Genomic DNA, 21,683 nt, shown 5'->3' on the forward strand with positions numbered 1-21,683 from the left:
GTTTCCCCAGAGCTCCAGGCAGAGAAGCAGGGGGGACTGGGGCGGGGGAGGGGAAAAGGGGCTTGGGAAGGAGGGGGGAGAGGGGAGAAAAGGGGGGAACCAAACCCGGAAAGGGAGAAAAGGGGGAGGGGGAAAATCAGAAGGGGAAGAAAGGCCGAGAGTCCGCCCCCCGCTGCGGCCTGCGCGCTACGTCACCACGTCCGGTGTATTCGTCACCGCGTCCTGCGCCCCGCTCGTCCCTGCTTCCTGCGCATCTCTCCACGCCCGCAGACTCCCCCTACCTGCTTTCTCACCCAGTTCGCACTCGCCCTCTTTTCCCAACGCACACGCCCACTCACACTCCCACGGGAGCACACTTGCCCAGTCGCTCCCTTGGCGTTACCTGTCTCTGCCACCAATCCACATCTAGTGTGATCCTCAGTCAACCTTAAACCCATCAAGCCTGTCAGAGTCGCCCTAGATTTAAACATAAAACTAATTAATTTAAATTTACAGAGCACTTTCAAAACAGTCTTTCACTTAAGACGTTAACTTCTGTGCCCAAAAGAGCATTTTTGCGACAAATATTTGTAGTATAAGTGGATAAAGATCATGGGGTACGTAAAGGTCCATTTTTTCCAGGTGTAAAAATTTAAATAAAGCAGGTTTAAGTCCATCGTCTTAAAATCACTTATTGCCACCACTACCCCTCTAAGATATAGTTCTTTTTCTTAAGAGCCATCTTAAATTTACAACCTCCCTCATTCTGTCCATTCCTGGAAGAATCAGTTTAGTCACTGGTTACATATATTTGGATGATTTACTGACCAATTCCCTAAAGCTTTGTAGTCTTACATTAACAGAATTCATTAGATATTTACTGTGTGACAAGAACTGCAGTAGGCAAAAAAATATAGTGCAATGTAAGTGCTATAATAAGTATTCAATGTGCTATGGAAACACAAGAAGAAGCAATTAGTTCTTAGAAGTAAGAGAGATTGAATAAGTTACAGAGAAGCTACAGATGACATTTCAGCTAATTTCAGCTAACCTTGAAGAATATAAGTAGGAGTTCATCAAAGAGGTAAGAATGGAGATAACCGCAAAGTTGTAGAAGTATAAAATTATTCTTTCCTTCAAGGACTAGCAAATTCCAGATTTTCAATTTAGAGACAGGGGCAGTAATGACTAGGAGGAAATAATAGCCAATATTTGTATTATGTATGTATGTGTAAAGTGAGATATGTAGTAATCCACATCTATTATTTCAATTCGATCCTCAAAACAATAGGTGCTATTGGTATGCTCAGTTTGTAGATAAGGAAACCTGAAGCACTAAAGTCCCAGATTTTGAACTGGGACAGTTTATCTTCAGAGCCTGCTCTTAATCACTACATTATTAGAAATATAACTAGAAAGGGCAGGTTACAAAAGACCTGTGGTCATGGTACAGAGTGAAACAGTTGAGTCTTTCTGAGACAAATGCAGTAACTGAAGAACAGCTAAGGCAGAAACATGAAACATCTACCCCTAAAAGAAGCCCTCCTCTGCTTCTCCCCCTTTTGCTCACCTCTCATTACCCAACTATTTACCAGAGAGAACAGCCGATGTCATCTCCGGATTTGAGGGGATCTGGGAACTACATACTGAATTGAAACATGGAACAAATAGCAATAGAACTACCCCCCCCAAACTCAAGATCAGGTTATCATCCAAGAATGTAATTAGGAACATTAAAATGCTAGAGATAAGATCAGTCCCTGTAGGCTGGGGTGAGAAGGGTAATTAATGTTAATGGGTACAGGATTTCTTTGAGGGGGGTAATGAAAATGTTCTTAAATTAGGTAGTGGTGATAGTTGCACAGCTCTGAATGCCAAAAAACACTGAATTGTATACACTAAGTGGTGAATTTTATGTTATACAAATTATATCTCAACAAAACTGTTATTTTAAAATAAACAAGTTTATACTAGAGACTAAAAATAAAATCTACCTCTATCACAGCCCTTAAAAAAAAAAGGAAAGAAAAAAAGAAAAAAGGATCAACCCCGGTAGAAGAAAGCTAAAAAACTGTGACACACAATAATCCAATCAAGGTAACTTGAATGTAACTTCCGAGAAGCAGCCTGGATTGTTACATTTATTCATTCAATAAATATATTTTAAGCACCTATATTATAGATCAGGCACTGTGTGCTATGCTAGGAATATAATGGTAAGCAGCAGAGATGACTTGCTAAGTGACTACACTACAGATGGTGATTAGGGGCACAGGTCTAGGAAAGGAAAGTCCAGAAAGGCAGATATTGGCAGAATTTCTTCAGCACATCTAGATGTGAGGGGACTCTGGCCCACAAATAAACCTATGTATCAGGAATAATAAACTTTTATTATGCACTTACTATGGGCCAGCCACTGTAAGTACTCTGCACAATTATTTAAATCTCAACACTTTGAGATAATCATTATAGATCTATAATCCCATATTCAAAATCTATAGGGCCACACATGTTTCAGAGAGGTAAAATGGTATAGACAGTTTATATTATATAACATCCCCAGAGGTAGCATCACATAATCAAACAGTATTTCTGGAATAAAAAATGTATAAATAGTCTCCATATGGTTTTTTAAAAGACTGTGAATAACCTAACTCTGTTCAAGTCAGGTTAAGCCACCATATGAGTTATCAAAATATATATATATGGATTACTTGGGGGATTTTGAAATTGTGGATAACAATTTTTCCCACTTCTCCGACGAAGAAATTAAAGCAAGAGAGGTCAAGAGTCACATAGCTAATTAAAGAAAGAATTTTAACCAAGGTCATCTGGTTTGAGAACCTATGCTCCTAACTCTACCTGCCACATCTGCCAGGTAAATCTGCCTTGTGGAAACAAAAGCCTTTCCCTGGAGAGCTACTACTCAGGACCTTTTGGGAAGAGAGCCGGGAATTCTGAGAAATCTCAAAATTTCTTTTCCTAAACAGAAGAAACTCCAGAGTAAATCTAGCTCTCAAGTCCCTTCCCCACCTTCAGACTTCCCTCTGAGGACACAAAAGATCTGGCTAGAACACTTCCCCTCTTCTCCCTAAACCTTTCAGACTGGATGTTTCTGAGCCAACAAGGGCTAACAAAGGAATCTGCATTATGAGCCTGAAGGAAGGAGGCGGTGGGGTGGGCTTTGAGAAGTACTAGGCAAAGGAAAATGCAATTCTCAGTTACCTGCATGACAGTGACCTAAAATGCCTGCCAATGACCCCCCTCTTGTTTGAGTGTCACCCTTTAACATTCTATCTTCAAACCTCTGATCTCTCCCTTTCCCCACCAGGCTTCTCAGCAAGTCTGCTGATCTGAAGAGGAATTTCATCTCTAACCTTTGTCCCAGACCTGGCAGCTCACATGGGTAACCCACTGTCTCTCAACATTGGCCCAGGGACAATTCTTTCCCCAAACAAATCAATCTCCCCTTACATCCCCCACTCTGCACTCTCACTGACTATGCATTGGCGACTTCTGCCAAGTTCTACCTGTAACTGGCTTCATCTCTCAAATCAGATGTTTGGCTGCTCTGTCCCTTGCAACAAGGAGTCATGCCAGCTGAACACACTCTCCTTCCTGGGCCCCTGGTAGCCAGGAGGAAGCCGAGACCACAGCTTTTGAGACCCTGAGCCCCCAATTTGTGGCTCTGTCTCGGTTTGTGTCGCTCAAGGAGGGCCTCCCCCAGCAATGATCTCCTCATTGCTTCAGGCCTTTCTATTCCTGTCTCTGGCCACAGTGGTCACTCCTAGAGCACACAATCAGTGTCTGGTATGTGGGGAGCCCACCTTGGACCTGGAGAGCCAGCGGAAGCTACTTCTCAACCTGGCCAAGAGAAGCATCTTGGACAAGCTGCACCTCAGCCAGCGCCCAACACTGAGTCAGCCCATGTCCAGAGCTGCTCTGAGGACAGCACTGCAGCACCTCCGTGGGCCCCCACAGGGGGCGCTTCCGGAAGCTGACAGAGGCCAGGAATATGAGATCATCAGCTTTGCTGAGACAGGTGAGTCCCTGGTCTGTAGATCTTCCCCAAAACCTGACCTCTCAAGGAAATGAAAAGCGTCCTCCTCCCAACCTCACCTCTGCCTTTCTCCCCTAAACCATCCAAATTTTTGCCTCTCACAGCCTGCAATCTCCTAGTCCAGGGCTCCCACATCCCAGGCTCTCTCTTACAGTCTAGACTTGATCAATGGGCAACCGGGAAGTGGATAAATTTCACTTCTTTTGAGACTGACTGCCCCCATCTCTTTTAGCTCATCCCCCTGCACACCCCACAAACCTCCCCAGGCCATAGTGTGAGCTTATCCACTTCCTGGACTTGGACACAGGGGCTGGAAGCTGCGGAATCTGTCTTTTCTCTGGCCCAAGATCCAGCCTCTTCATCACTCCCTCCCCCAGATGCCTCATCTGGGTAAAAAAGGAAAAGGAAAAACACCAGGGCTATAATACCTCTCCACCCTATCCCTGCTCTCTTGCCTTGATACTTTGGGCGCCCACATCAGAACAGGTTTAAAATGGGACACAGAAAGATAGATAGAGGGCAGAAGAGAATAATTATTTCCACAGAAGGGAGAGGAGTTGAAGAATTTATTGGGCATCTGGAGAGAAAGATCAAGAATTCGGAGAAAGGACTCTAGAAACAGAACAGAAAATGATCTATCTGGTCTCTGAGCTTCCTGCAAGCTCTTTCTTAGGTCTGGAAGACCCTTCCTATTCCTGGCCTCCTTCTTCTGGTCAGCACCTACTCCCCTCTCCCTTCAAGACCCAGCACTCTCATCCTTGAAAACCTGCGCTGACCTGAGGGTGAGGTGCTCCCTCCTTGATGGCCCCTACACCCTCACCTTGAACCTGAACTCTCTATGTGGAATTGCCTGTTTCTAGGTTTTCTGTGAAGCCTGACTTCCTATAGGATATCAACTCCTTGAGGTCAGGAACTGTCATTTATTCCCATTTCAGAGGTAATGAAACTGAGGGACAAAGAGGTTTAGTAACTTGCTAAAGGTCACATGACCAGTAAATGATGGAGCCAGACAACCTAGCTCTAGAATCCATGGCTTTGGCCACTACACCACTCTGCTTCATAAACATGGTAGATGTCCAGTGGACATTGGTTGCATTAAACAACCAAATCACACTGTAAGTCAGTTTGACCACAGTCTAGAGTCCCCAGTGATGAATGAGACCCTATCCTAGTTCAAAAGGTTTCTGCTCATGATTAAGTACACAAACTCTGGAGCTAGCTAGCCTGGGCTCAAATCCTTGCTCAGACATTTATTACTGTGTGCATTGGGTTGTTAATAGTTTTCTCATGTGTAAAATGGGGATATAAGAGGATAGGTAAGATAATTAAATAAGCTAATACAGGTAATATACTTAGAAAGCAAAGGTAGGAGAGAACAGGAAATAGAAGATTCAGCTACTGCCTATGAGGGGTTTAGTTGCTGCTGTTGGAAAGAAATTAATTAGAATATAAGGCATAATGAAATAAATGCTAGGTGAGGGCACAAGAGCTTGCTGCGCCAGGAGTAACTCATTGAGACCTGATGAGACAAAGAAGTCTTTCAGAAAAAGATTACAAATGGGCTGGCATTTTGAGTAAGTTTGACTTCATTGGGTAGAGAATGGTAAATAACATCCTAAAATAGAAGGGGGAAACATAGGAAAAAGTCTGAAGGAGTAGACCGCATTTGGGATTGAAAAGTAGTTTGGAGTCAATGAGCTTAAGGTGGACAGATGGCCATGAACCATGAGTCACTTGAATATCGAAATCCTGCTTCTTCTTTTTTTTTTTTTACCTTTGTATCCCTGACACTTAACCCAGTTTCTGGCACATGTGACAATAATGATGGTTGCCAAGTATTTGGTGTACCTGCCTAATCTCATTTAATCCTCAAACCACTCTATAAAGTAGACTTTAGTAGTCTCATCTTATGAATGCAGAAACTGAGACTAAATGAAAACTTATGTGGCCAAGTTCATACAGCTTGCAACAGGCAGAATTCAAACACAGTTTTCTCTGACTTCAAAGTCTGTATACTTTCCACATATTTGCTAATCAATGAATGAATACAGCATTCAGGCCAGAGGGGCCTGATCTGTTATGAAGTTTGGAGGTGAGAATGACTGATACCTGGATTCCATTTTTTACATTTAAATATATTAGCTTGATGTTTCATTCCAATTTATGTTATCATTTATTGCATAGTATGAAAGAAAGATCTGAAAATTGTTCTTGCTGGTGGTTTGAAGAGGGAGAGCTTGACACTCTGGGGAAACTAGGAGAACGGCCTTCAGCGGTTCCTGGAAGTGGCTCATACTGGCTCATGAGTGTTGATTGTGAACATTTCCCAACTCTGCATCCAGTGATATCACATTGATAGTTTTAAATAGGCCATGGTGGGAGGATTTATACTACAGAAATTGGCAAACACTACAAATCAAGGTTTTTTATTTTCCTCTGGAATCCAGTTGTTAAACATTTACCAACACACCACTGCCTGTGACCTAAAAATACAAGTTATCTGCCTTCCGCTTACCTAATGTACAATACTCAGACATAGATGGGATAATTGTGATAGACACTCCTGTTTACCCCAAATCCAGAATCTCTTTGGTTAGGGCCTGGCTATACTCCCTGGTAGGATTTTTCTCTCTCAAGAAGAGCCCACCACTGCACTCCTGGGCTTCTAGAACCACTCTCTCAGCCCTTGGCTCTATCTTCTGAGATGTCTTTCCTTTTAGGAAACATAGGAAATAACCTACATTTGTGGCTGAGTGGTTTTCTCAGCCTTCTTCCTGCCCAAAGAAGTTGGGGGCCCAATTCATTTTGAATTGTCTCTGTTCCATTTAGTCCAAACTAGTATTGCTTTTGCTATTAAAATTCTCTTTAAACTTCCCTTCTAAATAATAAATTGTAGTTTACAGACAAAAGGCACTCCACTCTTTCAAGACAGACCCCTCTTTAGGTTACAAGTTTGAGTGTTGTGGGACACGACTCTTAAGATTCTTAGATTCCCTTTTGTCTAGTTGAGAGGATCTATAGAAAGAACATCTTAAATTTTAGATCTTAACAAAGATGTTAGATCTTAGCAAATGGTCTTATGGCTGATCCTTTATTTGTTTTGATATTCACACTGAGGCTATATTTTACTGGCAGTATTCTGGGTTTGATCTTTGCCCTGAGACCATTTCTTACTCGAAGAACCTTTTGCCATACAGAGAGGCAAGGAATTAAAAAATATTTTATTGTTCAATCTAACAAGTCCTGTTGGAAATATTTAATCTAAATTCTGCTTGAAAATTGAACAGTTCCTTTTTGAATTCATCTCACTCCTGAAATGCCTTATCATAGGCAGCTAAAATAAGCCATTTGACACTTTCAGTATTCTGCCTGGAAATATCTTTAGCTAAATTCACAACTTTGTTAGATATCATTTCTAGCTTTCAAGTTATCGCAGCTGATAGCCAATACATAACACAGGTTCCCCTTTCTCCAACTTCCAATAGCAATTTCTTCACTGCTCTTCCTACCTTCACTAACTATCTCCTTGCCATCTTTCCAACCTCTGCTCACCACCCAGTCCCAAAAACAATGCTACATTTTAGATCTTTGTTACGGAGCAACCTACTTCTGATACTAGTTTCTGTTTCAATTAACTGTTAATATAACAAATCAGCCCAAATATAGAGGCTTAAAGTGAAAAATTCAATATTTCTCATGATTCTGTAATTTGATTGGGCTTATCTGGACAGTTCCGTTTCATGTGGTCTAGCTGAGGTCACTAATGTAACTGCATTCAACCAGGAGCTCAGATGGGACTAGAACATCTAAGATGGTCTTCGATCCTCCAAAATCTCTCTCCACATGGCTTCTCATCATTTGGTAGTCTAGCCCAAGTTTCTTTGAAGCATGGTAGTTGGCTTTCAAGAGGATGAAGCCTTAGTGTGTAAGTACTTAATTGAGCTTCTGCTTGCACTATGCTTGCCTATGTCTCATTGGCCAGATCAAGACACATGGCCGAACCCAGACTTAATATCGGAAGAAACTGCACAAAGCCATGAATATTGGGAGCTGTTGTTCATTGGGGGCCAACAATGTAATAGTCTACCACAGCCCCTGTGGGTCATGTATCTGCCTGCTATAACCAGGATGACATAAGACATCCTAACAATAGGGTGCTTAGTGACCTAGCAAGAAAAGCTTAATTGGGCCAATTAGACTCTTCTAGGATTTTAGAATTGGGACACTGAACTATCAGCTCACTTAGCTTGGAGGAGGTGAGTAAAAGGTCTGTAGACTCAGGAGCTGGGGCCACCATTTTGGGACCTGAGGAAGCTAAAGAGGAGGCAGAAGAAGTAGATTCACAGAGAGAAAAAAATGGAGTAGACTTACATAGATAGTCTGAGTTGAGTGAGATCCTTTTGGCTCTGAGAGCTGTCAAGAGCAGCCTTATTCCTGAATTTCCTGATCACACAAAGCCTAGTTGAACTTTATCTTCTGCCTTTTTGTGTCCATGAGAATGTTAGTGGAATTCCTACAATAAAGCACTAAGAGTAGACTGACCAGGGCAAAATGGCAGAGTAGGTAAACGCTGCACATGCCTCCTCCCATGACTGCATTAAAATTGCAACTAAAATATAGAATAATCAACCTGGAGACTAGCTGAGCAAAGGTCCTATAACTAAGGATATAAAGAACAAGCCATGTTGAGACTAATTTTCACATCATAAATAAATAAATAAATAAAGCAGCATTTACTCAATAAATAGCATTCCCTGGAGGGGGGACAAAAAAAAAAAAAAGAAGAAGAAGAAGAAGAAGGATAGCTAAGGTCAAATCATAATAGGCATTCAACTATTTCCTAAAGGAGGTTGAACTTTATTCACCAATAAGTTTTTTGAGATGATGAATTTTATGATCTAGCCAAGTTTTGGGAAATAACTCTGGTGTCAGTGTAATATAAGAATTAAAGAAATGAAAAACCATCCATTCAACAAATGTTTATTGAGTGTCTACTATGTACTAAGTACTAGGGGTACAATGATGAACCATACAGGCACAATCTCTATCTTCATGGAGTTTACATTCTAGCTAGGGCGGGGGGTGGGCAGGGAGCAGAGGAGTGAAAGAGAGGCACATAGTAAACAAATGAATGAAAAAACTAAGATGATTACAGAGAGTGAGAGTGGCTGTAAATACAGTTACGCTGGATGATGTATCAGAGAGATGGAGGTAGAGTTGAAGTCTGCTTAGGTTGGTCAGGGAAGCTTCTCTGAGGAGGAGACATTTGAGGTGAATGCCAAAAAAGAGCCACTCATTTAAAGATCTTGGAAAGATATTCCAGGCAGGGGAAACAACAGATGCGAAGACCATGAGGTAGGTCTATGTTTGGTGAGTTCAAGTATAGGTTGAACATACTAAAGAAGTATAGGGTGAAGTCACTAAATAGCACAATACCTAATCATATAAGTTTTTTTTTTTTATGTTAAGGGGTTTAGATTTTATTCAAATAACAATGGGAAGACTAAAGAATTCAAAGCTGAGGTGGTTAAGCTGAGGTGGTTAAGCTTTTTCTTGAACTATGGCAATAGGTTTATGTGATAAAAAGACCATTCTAGATGATGTGTGGAGAATGGGTTGGAGGGCAACAGTGAACTATCTGGGAACCTATTGCCATAGTTCAAGAAAAAGATTGTGGGTTGAACTAATGTAGAGTAGAGGAGGTGGGATAAGTGAAATTATATTACAAATTGGAAGTAGAATTGACAGATCTTGAAGATAATTTCAAAATAGGAGATCAAGGTTTTGGCTTAACCAATGCATTTATAGGGAAGGGAAAGATTGGTTGGGAATAGGTTTGGGTTGGGGGATAAATCTAGAGCTCTTCTTTGAACATGAAAAGTTCGATATATCATTGGATGTCCAAGTGGAATATCAGTTCAGTAGCTGGATATACAAGCCTGAGGCTCAGAGAAATGTCAGAGGGATATATATTTTGGAGTCATCAGCATATAAATAGAATTGATGGGATCAATCTGAGAGAGAGTATAGGTAGAGAAGAGAAAGGAGAAGGGAGCTCAGAACCTCCAACGATTAAATGTCGGGAGGAGGAAGAGGAGCTGTCAGCAAAAAAAAAGACTAAGATGGAGTGGCCAGAGTCATGAAAGCCAGCAGAAGAAAATAATTTCAAGAAGAATGTGGTTAAGTTTGTCAAACACTGTTTTAAGGTCAAGTAAGATGAATATAAAGAGATAAAACCATTGGACTTGGCAATGTGGAAGGTACTGATAATCCTGACAAGAGTAATTTCAGTGGAATGAAGGGAATAGAAAAACAATTAAAGTGTTTCAATAGGACAGGTGAGGGATAAAAAGGCAAAATTGGGCAATAATAATAGCGATAGGAAGAAATGCATAGACCTTAGAACCATTGTGGTGAGGAATTGGATGTGGAGAGTAAGGGAGGGGAACATATGGTTTCTACAGATGATAAGAAGGGTAGTCGTGCCACCAATTCTAAGAACAGAAAGAGAGGTATATGGGAGAAAAAAAGAATGATTTCTGCTTGGGACATATAGATTTTAATGTGCTGGCAGGACATTCATGTGACCTAAAGCATTCGATGATTCCCAAATCTATATGTCCAATACAGAGGTGCAAAGTAGTGTGGACTGGACATTCAAATTTGAGAATCACCAGCATAAAAATTATATTGGCTGACCATGAATGTAAAAGGGAATGAGGGTCAAAGACAAGCCTTGGAGAACTCTCACATTCAAGTGATGGTCAGATAAAGAAAAGATAGCAAAGAAAATCAAGGAAGAGTCATAAGAGAGTTGTGTAATGGAAGCCAAGGGAGAAAAGATTTTCCTGAAGGAAAGGGTAGTCAACAATACTAACGATTTGGTCAAAAATGAACAAAGAGTATTCCAACATGCTCAGAATAGAGAGATGGCTCATAGAATTGACACTCAGGAGGCCACAATGACTGGGGCTTCTTCTGTCCACAGGCCTCTCCAACATCAACCAGACTCGTCTTGATTTCCACTTCTCTGATAGAACTGTTGGTGGCATGGAAGTCCAGCAAGCCAGACTCATGTTCTTTGTGCAACTCCCTCCCAATACCATCTGGACTTTGAAGGTGAGGGTCTTAGTGCTAGGCCCACATGATGCCAACCTCACCTTGGCCACTCAGCACCTGCTGGAGGTGGATGCTAGCGGCTGGCACCAACTCTTCCTGGGGCCTGAAGCTCAGGCTGCCTGCAGCCAGGGACACCTGATCCTGGAGCTGGTATCTGAAAGTCAGATAGCCCAGAGCTCAGACATCCTGGGTGGGGCTGCTCATAGGCCTTTCGTGGCAGCCCGAGTGAGAGTTGGGGGCAAGCAACGGGTCCGCCGGCATGGCATTGACTGCCAGGGTGAGTCCAGGATGTGCTGTCGACAAGAGTTTTTTGTGGACTTCCGTGAGATTGGCTGGGACGACTGGATCATCCAGCCTGAGGGCTATGCAATGAACTTCTGCACAGGGCAGTGCCCACTGCATGTGGCAGGCATGCCTGGCATTGCTGCCTCCTTTCACACTTCAGTGTTCAATCTTCTCAAGGCCAACACAGCTATGGGCACCACTGAAGGTGGCTCATGCTGCGTGCCCACAGCCCGGCACCCCCTGTCTCTGCTCTACTATGACAGGGACAGCAACATTGTCAAGACTGACATACCTGACATGGTGGTAGAAGCCTGTGGGTGCAGTTAGTATGGGCAGCCCAAGGTAGAGTAGGCAAACATGCTCCCACAGAGGTGCCCATCCTTAGGAGGAGAGACTGACCCCATTACTGCCTCTATCCAAAAGGTGGGCTCCCTCTTCTTAGCAACCTATGAAAATTATCCCAACTTTGACTTGAGGAGATCCTCATCTAAGGAGATTCACTGTACCATCTTCAAAACCACCAGCCTCTTTCTTAGAGCATAGTGCATCCAGTAAGCCCCACATGCTTAACTGCCCTCCCAGAGACTCTGATCTACCTCCAACCATGAGCAGTGCCATCTGGTTTCCAGGCAGTGTCCACCCTTAATCCACTATGCCTCCCAGCCCTTTCCACTCAATGGCCCCCTCCCTGTTTAAGTTGACATAGACCCTTCTTTTGATTTTCTGGATTTCCAAAGAGGCCCCGCCTTAGTTTCACCAAAGATTAGATCACTACTCTTCAAAATGAGGCTTATTCATCTCTGTGTGTTGAGCCTCTTTCTTTCTTATTTGACCAGGTGGGCTTCTGAGGCTCTCTTGGCACACCCACATCCATTTTTTGTCTTTCTGTCCTGTTCTATGCCCTCAAGGGCTGACTCACTTGAATTTCTTTGGCCCCTTTTTCCTCTGAGTTTGACTAAGGGGAGACACAGGCAAGAAGTCCTGGTATTATTCCTGTTGCCTCCACCTAGGTGCCACAGTGGACTGTGGCCATGGCCATGTCCCTACAGTTCCTGTCTGGCTACCCCCTTCCATGGCTCCAGCTCTCCCTAGCTTCTGATATCACCGCTTCCGAGATAGCGGCTTGTAATGGCTCTCCACTCTTGCTATTCTCTGGGTGCTTCAACATCTCTCGTTGGTTCCTTTAACCCTGCCCATACCTCTGCAAAGAAGTTCTTTATTAAGTCTTCTGAGCAACGCAAACACAGACAGCTGAGTGGGTCTTTTGTCTCCTGCCAGGACCCCAACTGACACCCCAGATGACACACAGCCTTCCTGCTCTGACCGCTTCAGCTCTCTCCTCACACAGACTCCTTGGGGCTGAGTTATTGTGTCTATCCCACCCATCCCACACTTCATGTCTCTTCCTCCCCAGGCTGCTTCCTCTTCTTTGCTAGGTCCCCTCCACGCTCCCAGAACCATCTTTGCTGGTCTCAAGGCCAGTAACACCAGGGTTTTACCTGTTCCTCTTCTCCCCCTGCACTCACTCCAAGAGATAAGACTCCTCTCCTCCCTCTGCGCTCACTCGAAGAGATAAGACAGATCAGTGCTCAATTAGTGAGTAGGCTGACAACCTGTGGGCAAACACTGGCGAGAAGCAAAGGAATGGAGAGCTGTCTGGCTTCCTTTCACTGATCTCCAGGTCTCCATCTAGGAGTCCTGCCTGGAAGCTGAAACTGGCCAAGGGCCACTTGAGCGAGACAGGGAAAAGAAAAGGAAGTCCTGGAGTGAGAAGAGGGAGGCATTTGCTCTGAGACTGGGTCCTCTCTAGACCTTTGCCCTCTACCTCCACCATCTCCACTCTTTGGTTGAACAGCCCTGAACCATGGGTCGATATTGTCTGCAGCCCAAGGCCGAGTTTTCGCAAAACCCATGTGTCCTTTGGGTTACGTGATGTCTGTGTTTGCTCATCTTATAACCCCTTCCTACCAGGGTCTGAGGGCTCTGGAATAGGAACCCTAGAGGAGAAAGTCTGAAAGGGACCTCCTGGAGGATTACAAATCTGAGCTGCTGCTGGGCTTCTTGAGCAAACTTATGGAAGTTATCCCACCTTTGGCTTGAGGAGATCTTCATATAAGGAAAGAATCTAAGGAAGTCTTCTAGTGCCTCTCCCTCCACTCCACCCTGCTCCCAGACCTAACTTCCCTTCCTCCCATTACAGCTTTAGTCCCCAGGGTCAAGACTAAGGTGAAGTGAAGTGAAGCACTCACCCTAGGGGCAAAAATTTTAAGGAGATATCAGAAAATTCATCAATAATGATAAATAATATTTTAATTCAGTATTTTTAAAACATTGAAATTAGCGCAAAAAATATATGATGAACTAATTGGCAAACTTTAAAATAAACACAGGATTAGTATTATTCCCTGTCTCGTTTGGCTCCACCTTTCGTAACAAGGGGTAAGAGTGGGTCTATCTTTTTCCAAACCTTTTCTTCCAGAGAACTCCCTGGTCCATAACTCTAAACTCTGTCAGGCTTTTCTTATTTGGGTAAGATAATCATTCAGGCTTCTTCTACTTCCTTACCCGCCCCCAAACCTGTCACTAACCCCCAGCCCCCAACCAGGTTGGTGGTAGGGCGGGCCTGTGAGGCAGATGGCTGTGGTATTTATAACCTGGGAGCACTTCTTGGGAAAAGTGACTAAGATGCTAAGAGCATATTTATAGCTGGGTTCTGACGTAAGTGTCAGTGGGGAGGTAGGGCCGGGCCAGGCACAGCAGCAAGAGGGTAGGAAGAGCTGGAAATTGGGGGCACATGACAGAGAGGGTGAGGGAGGGGTGGGGTCAGGGACTCCTACAGCCACTTCTTGCTGCTTACCTTGACTCTGTCTCCTGGCACCAACAGGTAAGCCCTCTGAAATACCACCATGACCTGTATTTTGCATTTCTGTGGTCCAGACCCTAGGGGCTAGAGGGCTTTCACTCACCAGCTAGACAAACTGAGAGATAGCTAGGAGCTGGGGAGGGCACTGGGCAGAGGGGCTTGGATATGTTTCAGGACCTAGGGAGAAATGCAGGGTGGACAGGAAGTTCTAAAAGTCCTATTGGCCCTTCTCCCTGCTCCCCACCACAAGGTGCCCTGAATTTCTAGGAAGAGCCTCACACCCATCACCAAGCTCCATTGCCACCTGTTAGTGTGATGAGGTCCCAAACCAAAGTTAGCAGTGATGTGGGTCCGGACGACTACCTCTGCTCTCTGGCAGTGGCAAGGTGAGAGAGCAGAGTGATCAGCTTATCTGTCTCCTGTTGGAGAGGCAGGGTCCCCAGAGTGAGAGGTTGGGAAGTGCTCCATCTCTCCACTCTGCAGAGTAGCCCCTTCCCTGAGAAACTGGTCAGCTCTAAGGCAGCTGCTGTCCAGTAGCGCAGCACTGCCACATGGTGGACACTGGTGGTACTGAGGCCCAGCTCCCAAAGCATCACCTCTCTCTCTGATGCCAGATCTTATAGTCTCTCTTGACAGTCCCCACGGACTAAATAGTGGGGAGATGAATAAAATGAAGTGGGGGAACATTTCCAAATCAGACTCACATCCTCTCAGCTTCTTAGAGAAACTGGGGCATAAGGAGAAAGGCTAGCATGAAACCTTCCCTCATGAGTTCAAGGTGGAGGGGCCTTGGCCTTCCCATTTAAAGTCAGTGAGAAAATGTAGTAGGGAGGGCTGGGATTGGAACTGAGGTTGCTGTACTTTGCTTTGCTCTAAAAAGTCCTTAAACCACCCACTTCCCATCTCCATTAACATAGGCCTGGTTCCACTTCTAGGAGCCTCACATTTAGGCAACTCTCATAGTCCCCTGAAAGAGAACCAGCAACTGTGTATAAGCCCTACCAAGTCTCATGCCCTCTGCCAGCCTTGATGGACTCTGTTCTGCTGTAAGATTGCATCACCTTCACTCCCACCTCTCTGGGTTTCCCCAGACATCACAGTAATATGCTAAACCCCATGCTCCTGCCCTCCTCCACATTGTGCTTCAGTCCAACTGGACTCTGGGCGGCCAGCACAGGCAGGGTCAGGGAGTGACTTCTGTGTCTCGTGGCACTGCCACCTTGGCCTGGGCAAGAGGACTCCATTTCTCCCACCCCCGCCTTCCAACCTCTCAACCCTGTCCCAGCTCCATTGCTAGAAATAAAGAGACCAGAGTTCTCCTTCTTGCCCAGAGATCCCAGAGAAATAACCGCTGAAACTCACAGCTACCCTCATGGAAACTGCTGCTGCAGTGGCTGCAGGACAGGCTAGAAAGGCTGGAGGGATGGGGAGAAATAGCCCTTCCCCACCTTGCTATATGAAGTTCCCTCCCCCGAGTCCCAGACCTTGGGGACAGAGCATGTGAAATCATCCTTTCTTGCATCATGCGTGTCCACACTGCCCCCCCACCCCCATACCCTACCTTAAGCTCAGTGACCAGGGCCAGATGGTGAAACCCGAGCTCCGGGGGTGGGGGGGGGACCTCCACCCCCTGCAGGGGCTTGATGGGCAGCACAGCTAGCCAATCTGGGGCTCAGAGGGTAGGTCTGCTGGCTGACCACGAGGTGAGGGAGCCCCAGGCCGCTGGCTCTAAAGAGGCCTGTCAGTAACCAGACATGAGCCGTGAGGGTCAAACTGGCAGACTGTGCTAAACACAGCTACCCATCGGATCATCCACTTTCTGACTTCCTGAGTCCCAGGCAAGAGAAGATAGGTGGCTCTACCCTTCACTAAGGGTAGGCGTGGCACTGGTGTCTGCTGTTGCTGTGCCCTCATTGGCCTTCAAGAAATCAGACTCAACAGAAGGAGCAACTGCCTTGCGAGGCTCCCGTCCAGACCCGGAGCCATTTATCAAGAGCATGGGGCTCCCTGATGTCCAGCTCCAGTTGGTGCTGCTGTGGGCACTGGTGTGGGCACAGGGGGTGAGGTCTCTGTGTCCTTCCTGTGGGGCCCCCACACTAGCACCCCAAGCAGAACGAGCTCTGGTCCTGGAGTTAGCCAAGCAGCAAATCCTGGAGGGTCTGCACCTGACCAGTCGTCCCAGAATAACTAATCCTCCACCCCAGGCAGCGCTGACCAGAGCTCTTCGGAGACTACAGCAGGAAAGTGTGGCTCCAGCGAAAGGGGAGGAGGTCATCAGCTTTGCTACCACCACAGGTGGGTGAAGGAGAGACAGGCAGAAAGCAAACAGGGAAAGGGTGGCAGAAAGGGAGACTGACAGAAAAGGCAGCCCTCCTCTGGGTGTGGGAGGAGGAGGAGGAGATAGGGCAGGGACTGGCTGTGGAGGACGAAAGGCAGTCCTTTTTTCTTCTAAAGGTGAGTGCTAGGGAGAATAGTGGGCAGGGCTTGCAGAAGTCTCAGAGGAGAGCTCCATCTCTGCTCAGTCTCTCAGTCCTTTCTCCATCTTTCTGGCAGACTCTTCCACTTCAACCTGCAGCTCCACGCTCACCTTCCACCTGTCCACTCTTCCATCCCTCCACCTGTACCATGCGCGCCTATGGCTGCATGTGCTCCCCACCCTTCCTGGCACTCTTTACTTGAGGATCTTCCGATGGAGCCCTAGGAGGAAGCGTCGAGGGTCCCGCACCCTCCTGGCTGAGCACCAGATGACAGGCCCTGGCTGGCATGCCCTGACTCTGCCCTCCAGTGGCTTGAAGGGTGAGGAGTCTCATGTCCTGAAACTCCAACTGGACTGCAGACGCCTAGAAAGCAACGGCACAAATGCCCAACAACCTCAGCGGCTGCTGGACACAGTGGGAGACCAGCGGCCCTTCCTGGAGCTTAAGATCCAGCCCAATGAGCCTGGAGCAGGCCGGACCAAGAGGAGGACCCTCACCTGTGAGCCTGAGACCCCCTTATGTTGTAGGCGAGACCATTATGTAGACTTCCAGGAACTGGGATGGCAGGACTGGATCCTGCAGCCTGAGGGTTACCAGCTGAATTACTGCAGTGGGCAATGCCCCCCACACCTGGCTGGCAGCCCAGGCATCGCTGCCTCCTTCCATTCTGCTGTCTTCAGCCTCCTCAAGGCCAACAACCCTTGGCCCTTGGGTACCTCCTGCTGTGTCCCTACTGCCCGAAGGCCTCTCTCTCTCCTCTACCTGGACCGCAATGGCAATGTGGTCAAGACAGATGTACCAGATATGGTGGTAGAGGCCTGTGGCTGTAGCTAGCAAGAGGAACTGGGTTCTGGAGTAAAGAGATCAAGTTGGGGGTTCCCAGGCAAACAGCATCTGTGGCTGGAGGCATCAGATTCTTAATCTGCATACCCCTCCATGGGCCACCAGGCAGTATGACTGGGTTGACCCCTATGGGACCCAAATGGGGACGTTTTTGTCCAGACTGTAGCCTATTCCAGGCTGGCTGATATGTGGGGAGATGGGGAATGTGTGTCCTCTGAAGAAATCTAGCCAGAAAGCATGATTTCCTACTCTAAGGTTTGTGAGAACATGGCAGAAGCAAGGGAGGGAGGGAGGGAAGGAGGAGGCAGAGAAAAATGACTCAGTCTCTCCCAAGAAGAGAAAGTCCTCAAGTGAGGGAAAGAAGAAGCAGACTGAGGGCCCAGCAAGCTTGGGGCAGGGGAAACAGGCTGGCCAAGAGTATGACTATTGAAGTGCTTTAAGGGAGGGTCAAGAGGGAGATGGGCAAGGGGCTGTTGGAAAGTGTTTAGCAGAGCTGAAATGGGAGTCAGGAGAGAGGGGTACTGAGCCTGAGAAGTTTCTTGTTTTTTCCTAGTGGGGGGCAGGACCCACTGGGGAGACAAACGTCTATACTTTCCTAATAAAAATGGAAAAAAATCAATGTACGAGTCATAAAAAAGAGCTGAGATGATGGTCCAGAGCAATGGTATTCAGGGTGTGAGCTGGGGACCCCTGGGGGGGGGTCCCTAGACCGTTTCAGGGGTATCCATAAGGTCAAAACTATTTTCATAAAAATACTAAGGTCTGATTTGCCTTTCTATTTTCATTATCTCAAAAGTGTACAGTGGTGTCTTCCAGAGGCTGCGTGATATGTGATTACATCATCTTTCTGACACCATTTTTAACGGGATGTGTATTTGTGTATTCTTGGGTTACAAACCTTTTCAGTTTCAGTTTCTAATATAGTAAATTGATATAAACCATATAAACAAAAGTTCAATCATTTTAAGAGTACGAAGGAGTTTTGAAACCGAAATGTTTGAGAATGGCTGATCTAGAGACCTGAGTGGGGAGAGGAAAGCAGTGTGCTCTGAAAGAACTTCCCTGGAAGAGCAGGCACATTGCAAAGATAGAAGCATGTGTACCATCCCTTCTCCGGTGACCATTGGTCTTGCCTGACGGTCTGGGTACAACTGGCGTCTGGGTCAAAGTCATGTGGGGGAGGAGGCTCAAATAGGGCTCCTTATCTGTCCCTCACAGCTACTATCTATATTTGTCTGGCCTCAGACCTCTTCCTAGTTTCACCTTTTCCTCTTGACCCCCAGACTGAACAGTTAACCTACTGACCCTCCAGGTCCAAGGAGATGGTTCTTGGAAGCAGAGCTAAGGTGTGGGAGGTTTGTCTGATGGGTGACAGAAAAGGAAGGGGCTTCTTTCCCCCACCATGCTCTCTCCCCTTTCTCATAAAGAAAGGTCAGAGAGACTAAAATAGCTGCCCCTTCCCTTGCATCCGGTCACCATGGCAACACAAATTCAAAGCGACAGGGCACTCCACTATCAGACGCTACCACTCTGCACTAGCATCCTCTGCCAGTGTGCCCCTCCGTTTCTTTGGGCTCATACAACCCTCTCCCTGGGCTCCTAACTGAGCTTTGGTGCGGGGACCAGCCTCCTCTACCTCTGGACTTCGAGAGAGTGTCATGTGCCGAAAAGGCCAGCAGAGGGAGCAGACAGCCTTGAGGAGCTGAAAGAGAGCGGGCAGCGCAGAGGTGCGGAGGTGGCCGCAATCTCCAGAACTTCGAGAGGAAGGAGAAATAGGGTTCCTCGGGAACCCCGTTTCCGTGCCAGAGTTCCTTAGTAACCCTGTGAACACGCGCCCTGCACCCAAAGCCTCAGCCGCTGTTCCTCTTTTATGTTCCGTAGACCCCTTACCTTCCGCCCAGGACCCCCCAACCCAATCCTGCTTTTCACCAAACCCCAACTCCGTCCCAGCCCCTTCATATATCATCCGAAGGGTGAGGCCGGCAGATAAACTACAAGGTGGAGGAATGCTCAGAACCAACCAAAGTCGACGACCCTACCTCCAACATTATCTTTCTGGGATGAACGTTTTCTCCACTCCTCCGCCCCATGTATTCCTCAATCTGTTTTTCTGGCTCTGGTTCAGAGCCTCTTCGTGGACAGCCCATCCAAGAATCCATGCCGGGACTTACTGCCCACCACCAACAGCGTGTTCAGCCCCGGGTGGGGTGGGGGGGAGTTAGGCAGCCTAGGGTCCCTCAAGGGAGGGGGAGGATCCTGGGGGTCCTGGGGGTGCAATAAGCCCGGCACCCCCTCTCTCGCTTCCAGCCAGCCCGCTTCATCCTCCAGAACAGCAAGAGGGAGGGAAATAGGAGGGAGGTGAGGAGCGAGCGGGAAGAGAGGCGGCGCGCCAGCGGCTTGAGCGAGAAAAAGTTTTTGCAGAAGAGAAAAAAAAAGTTTGCGCTTCTCACGGGTGGTCCCGGCTTGCGGCCCGACGGGCTGGGCCGGCGGGAGGGCTGGGGGCCAGGAAAAAAGGGGGTGGCACCGAGGCTGCGCTACCGTGGCCCTGTCCGCCGCCCCTCCCCACCACACACCCCCCATCCCAGACTACAGCCCTGGACCGCGCATCCCGAGCCCTGCGCCCAGACGGAGGTGAGAAGGGGGGCAGGCGGGGGACCACCTGGGAGCGGTGGGGGAGGGGGCCTGAGGGGATGCTCTGCTTGTGAGGGACTCTGCCTATCCAAGAGGGAGAACTGGGTCACAGAAGCAAAATGGGGGTAGGAGAGCCTGGGGTGAGATATTAGAAAGTTTGGAGATTTTTTTTCACTTGTATCTCTCTTTCTCTGTATCTCTTTTCTTCTGACAGTCTGTGTGTCTCTGCTTCAGGCAACCGTGGATCTCTTTGTCTGTCTCCACCTCGCCCATACATTAGAAACATCTCACTTTCATGAGGTTGGCATGAAGAGGCTGGAGGGACAGCTAGCTGGAAGTCTGCATGGTAGAGAGGGAACTCCAGGTGTGTCTCTGAGCGCCGGCAGCAAGACGTCAGTATTTCTGAAAGGAGGGGACAGCTAAGGAGAGAGCCCTAGGTGGGGTGGGGATGGGTGTGTATGAAGTGACAAAACTACTGGGGGGGGATTAGCTGGGCCTGAACCCCTGACCTGTCTTGTGACAGATGTGCTTGCTGGTGCATGTGTTTTGGGGGAAAAGAGTGTATTTTAGACAAGGAAGGGGGATAAGGGGCCAGTGTCTAGTTTAGGCCCTAGAAATACTCCCCAAGGAATTTGGACTCCTGAGTCCCTAGGGCTGTAGGCTGGGTGCTGAGGAGCCGAAGAGTCCTTGTCTTGACCCTCTGACCTCAGGACCACCAGGGCAGTTGGGGCCAGCGGCAGTGAGACCCCTACTGGGACTGGGCGGGACCGCTGGCCTATGCATCCCCGTTGGCCACCTCTCAAACAGAAGCTGGGGACGGAGGCCCCTCCTTTGGCTCAGACCACCCTGCCTGCCCTTGCTCCCCGCTCTGAAGCCTCTTTCAGGCCCCGTGACCCCGAAACAATCCGTCCTGGGCAGCTAGTTTTGGGTGCGGGATTAGGGAAAGGGGATCCCATAGAGACTGGGAACTAAAGGTTTTAGGGGACTGGAAAACTGGGGTCTTCATAGAATAGGTCTTTACGGTCTAGTAGGGGGAGAAAGTGGGGCGATTTCCTGGGGTAGTTGTAAGGTCCGGAGTTAGAGTAGTTTTTCCTAGGGGGGCGGGGTCCAGACCCCCCCATTAACTCTCCGGCATCCCCTGCCAGACGGCAAGGATCCGGTCCTTGACGTCACTAAGGGGGTTCCCGGGGGTCTGGAGGGGTTAACTCTTGGGAAGCCAGCTGGGATGTCAAGGAACCTAAGGTGTCCTGACCAATCCCTTCCCACACACACCTTATTTTATTTACTCAGTCACTTTTCCTATAGTTTCTGGATCCTTTCTTTTCTCCCCCGCCACTGGGTCCCCCACTCTCCAACAGTGCACCCGCCACCCCGGGCGCCACTGCCAGCTTTCTGGATACACTGAGGGGAGGAGGGAAGAATGTGT

At 47.3% G+C, this 21,683-nt stretch overlaps 3 protein-coding genes across 4 annotated transcripts in view; all 3 read left to right on the forward strand.

Annotated features, from left to right (window-relative positions):
* Positions 1–3,520: 3,520 nt before the first annotated feature.
* INHBC (inhibin subunit beta C) lies at positions 3,521–11,770 on the forward strand. Its single transcript, XM_006908944.1, has 2 exons — positions 3,521–4,021; positions 11,028–11,770. Exons 1-2 carry the CDS (start codon positions 3,709–3,711, stop codon positions 11,768–11,770), a joined length of 1,056 nt encoding a protein of 351 aa, XP_006909006.1. The 5' UTR covers positions 3,521–3,708.
* Positions 11,771–16,097: 4,327 nt separating this feature from the next.
* INHBE (inhibin subunit beta E) lies at positions 16,098–17,965 on the forward strand. Its single transcript, XM_006908945.1, has 2 exons — positions 16,098–16,601; positions 16,860–17,965. Exons 1-2 carry the CDS (start codon positions 16,304–16,306, stop codon positions 17,615–17,617), a joined length of 1,056 nt encoding a protein of 351 aa, XP_006909007.1. The 5' UTR covers positions 16,098–16,303; the 3' UTR covers positions 17,618–17,965.
* A 2,188-nt stretch (positions 17,966–20,153) lies between these two features.
* The window catches only part of GLI1 (GLI family zinc finger 1), a 10,359-nt gene continuing 8,829 nt past the window's right edge, over positions 20,154–21,683 (forward strand). The window contains exons 1-2 of one of the 2 annotated variants that reach the window (XM_025044727.1): positions 20,154–20,257; positions 20,492–20,621. The gene's annotated coding sequence lies outside the window, so the exon portion shown is untranslated. Of the gene's footprint in view, positions 20,258–20,393; positions 20,622–21,683 lie in introns of those variants that run through there. The other variant, XM_025044728.1, reaches the window with a different exon arrangement.

This window comes from Pteropus alecto, unplaced genomic scaffold (assembly GCF_000325575.1).
Source record: "Pteropus alecto unplaced genomic scaffold, ASM32557v1 scaffold433, whole genome shotgun sequence".
Taxonomy (NCBI): domain Eukaryota; kingdom Metazoa; phylum Chordata; class Mammalia; order Chiroptera; family Pteropodidae; genus Pteropus; species Pteropus alecto.

Excerpts from the sequence above, each read along its gene's own strand:
- INHBE (XM_006908945.1), top strand. The coding sequence starts at position 16,304 with ATGGGGCTCCCTGATGTCCAGCTCCAGTTGGTGCTGCTGTGGGCACTG. Across the intron at positions 16,602-16,859 it reads CAGCTTTGCTACCACCACAG|ACTCTTCCACTTCAACCTGC; the intron begins GTGGGTGAAGGA and ends TCTTTCTGGCAG.
- INHBC (XM_006908944.1), top strand. The coding sequence starts at position 3,709 with ATGATCTCCTCATTGCTTCAGGCCTTTCTATTCCTGTCTCTGGCCACA. Across the intron at positions 4,022-11,027 it reads CATCAGCTTTGCTGAGACAG|GCCTCTCCAACATCAACCAG; the intron begins GTGAGTCCCTGG and ends TTCTGTCCACAG.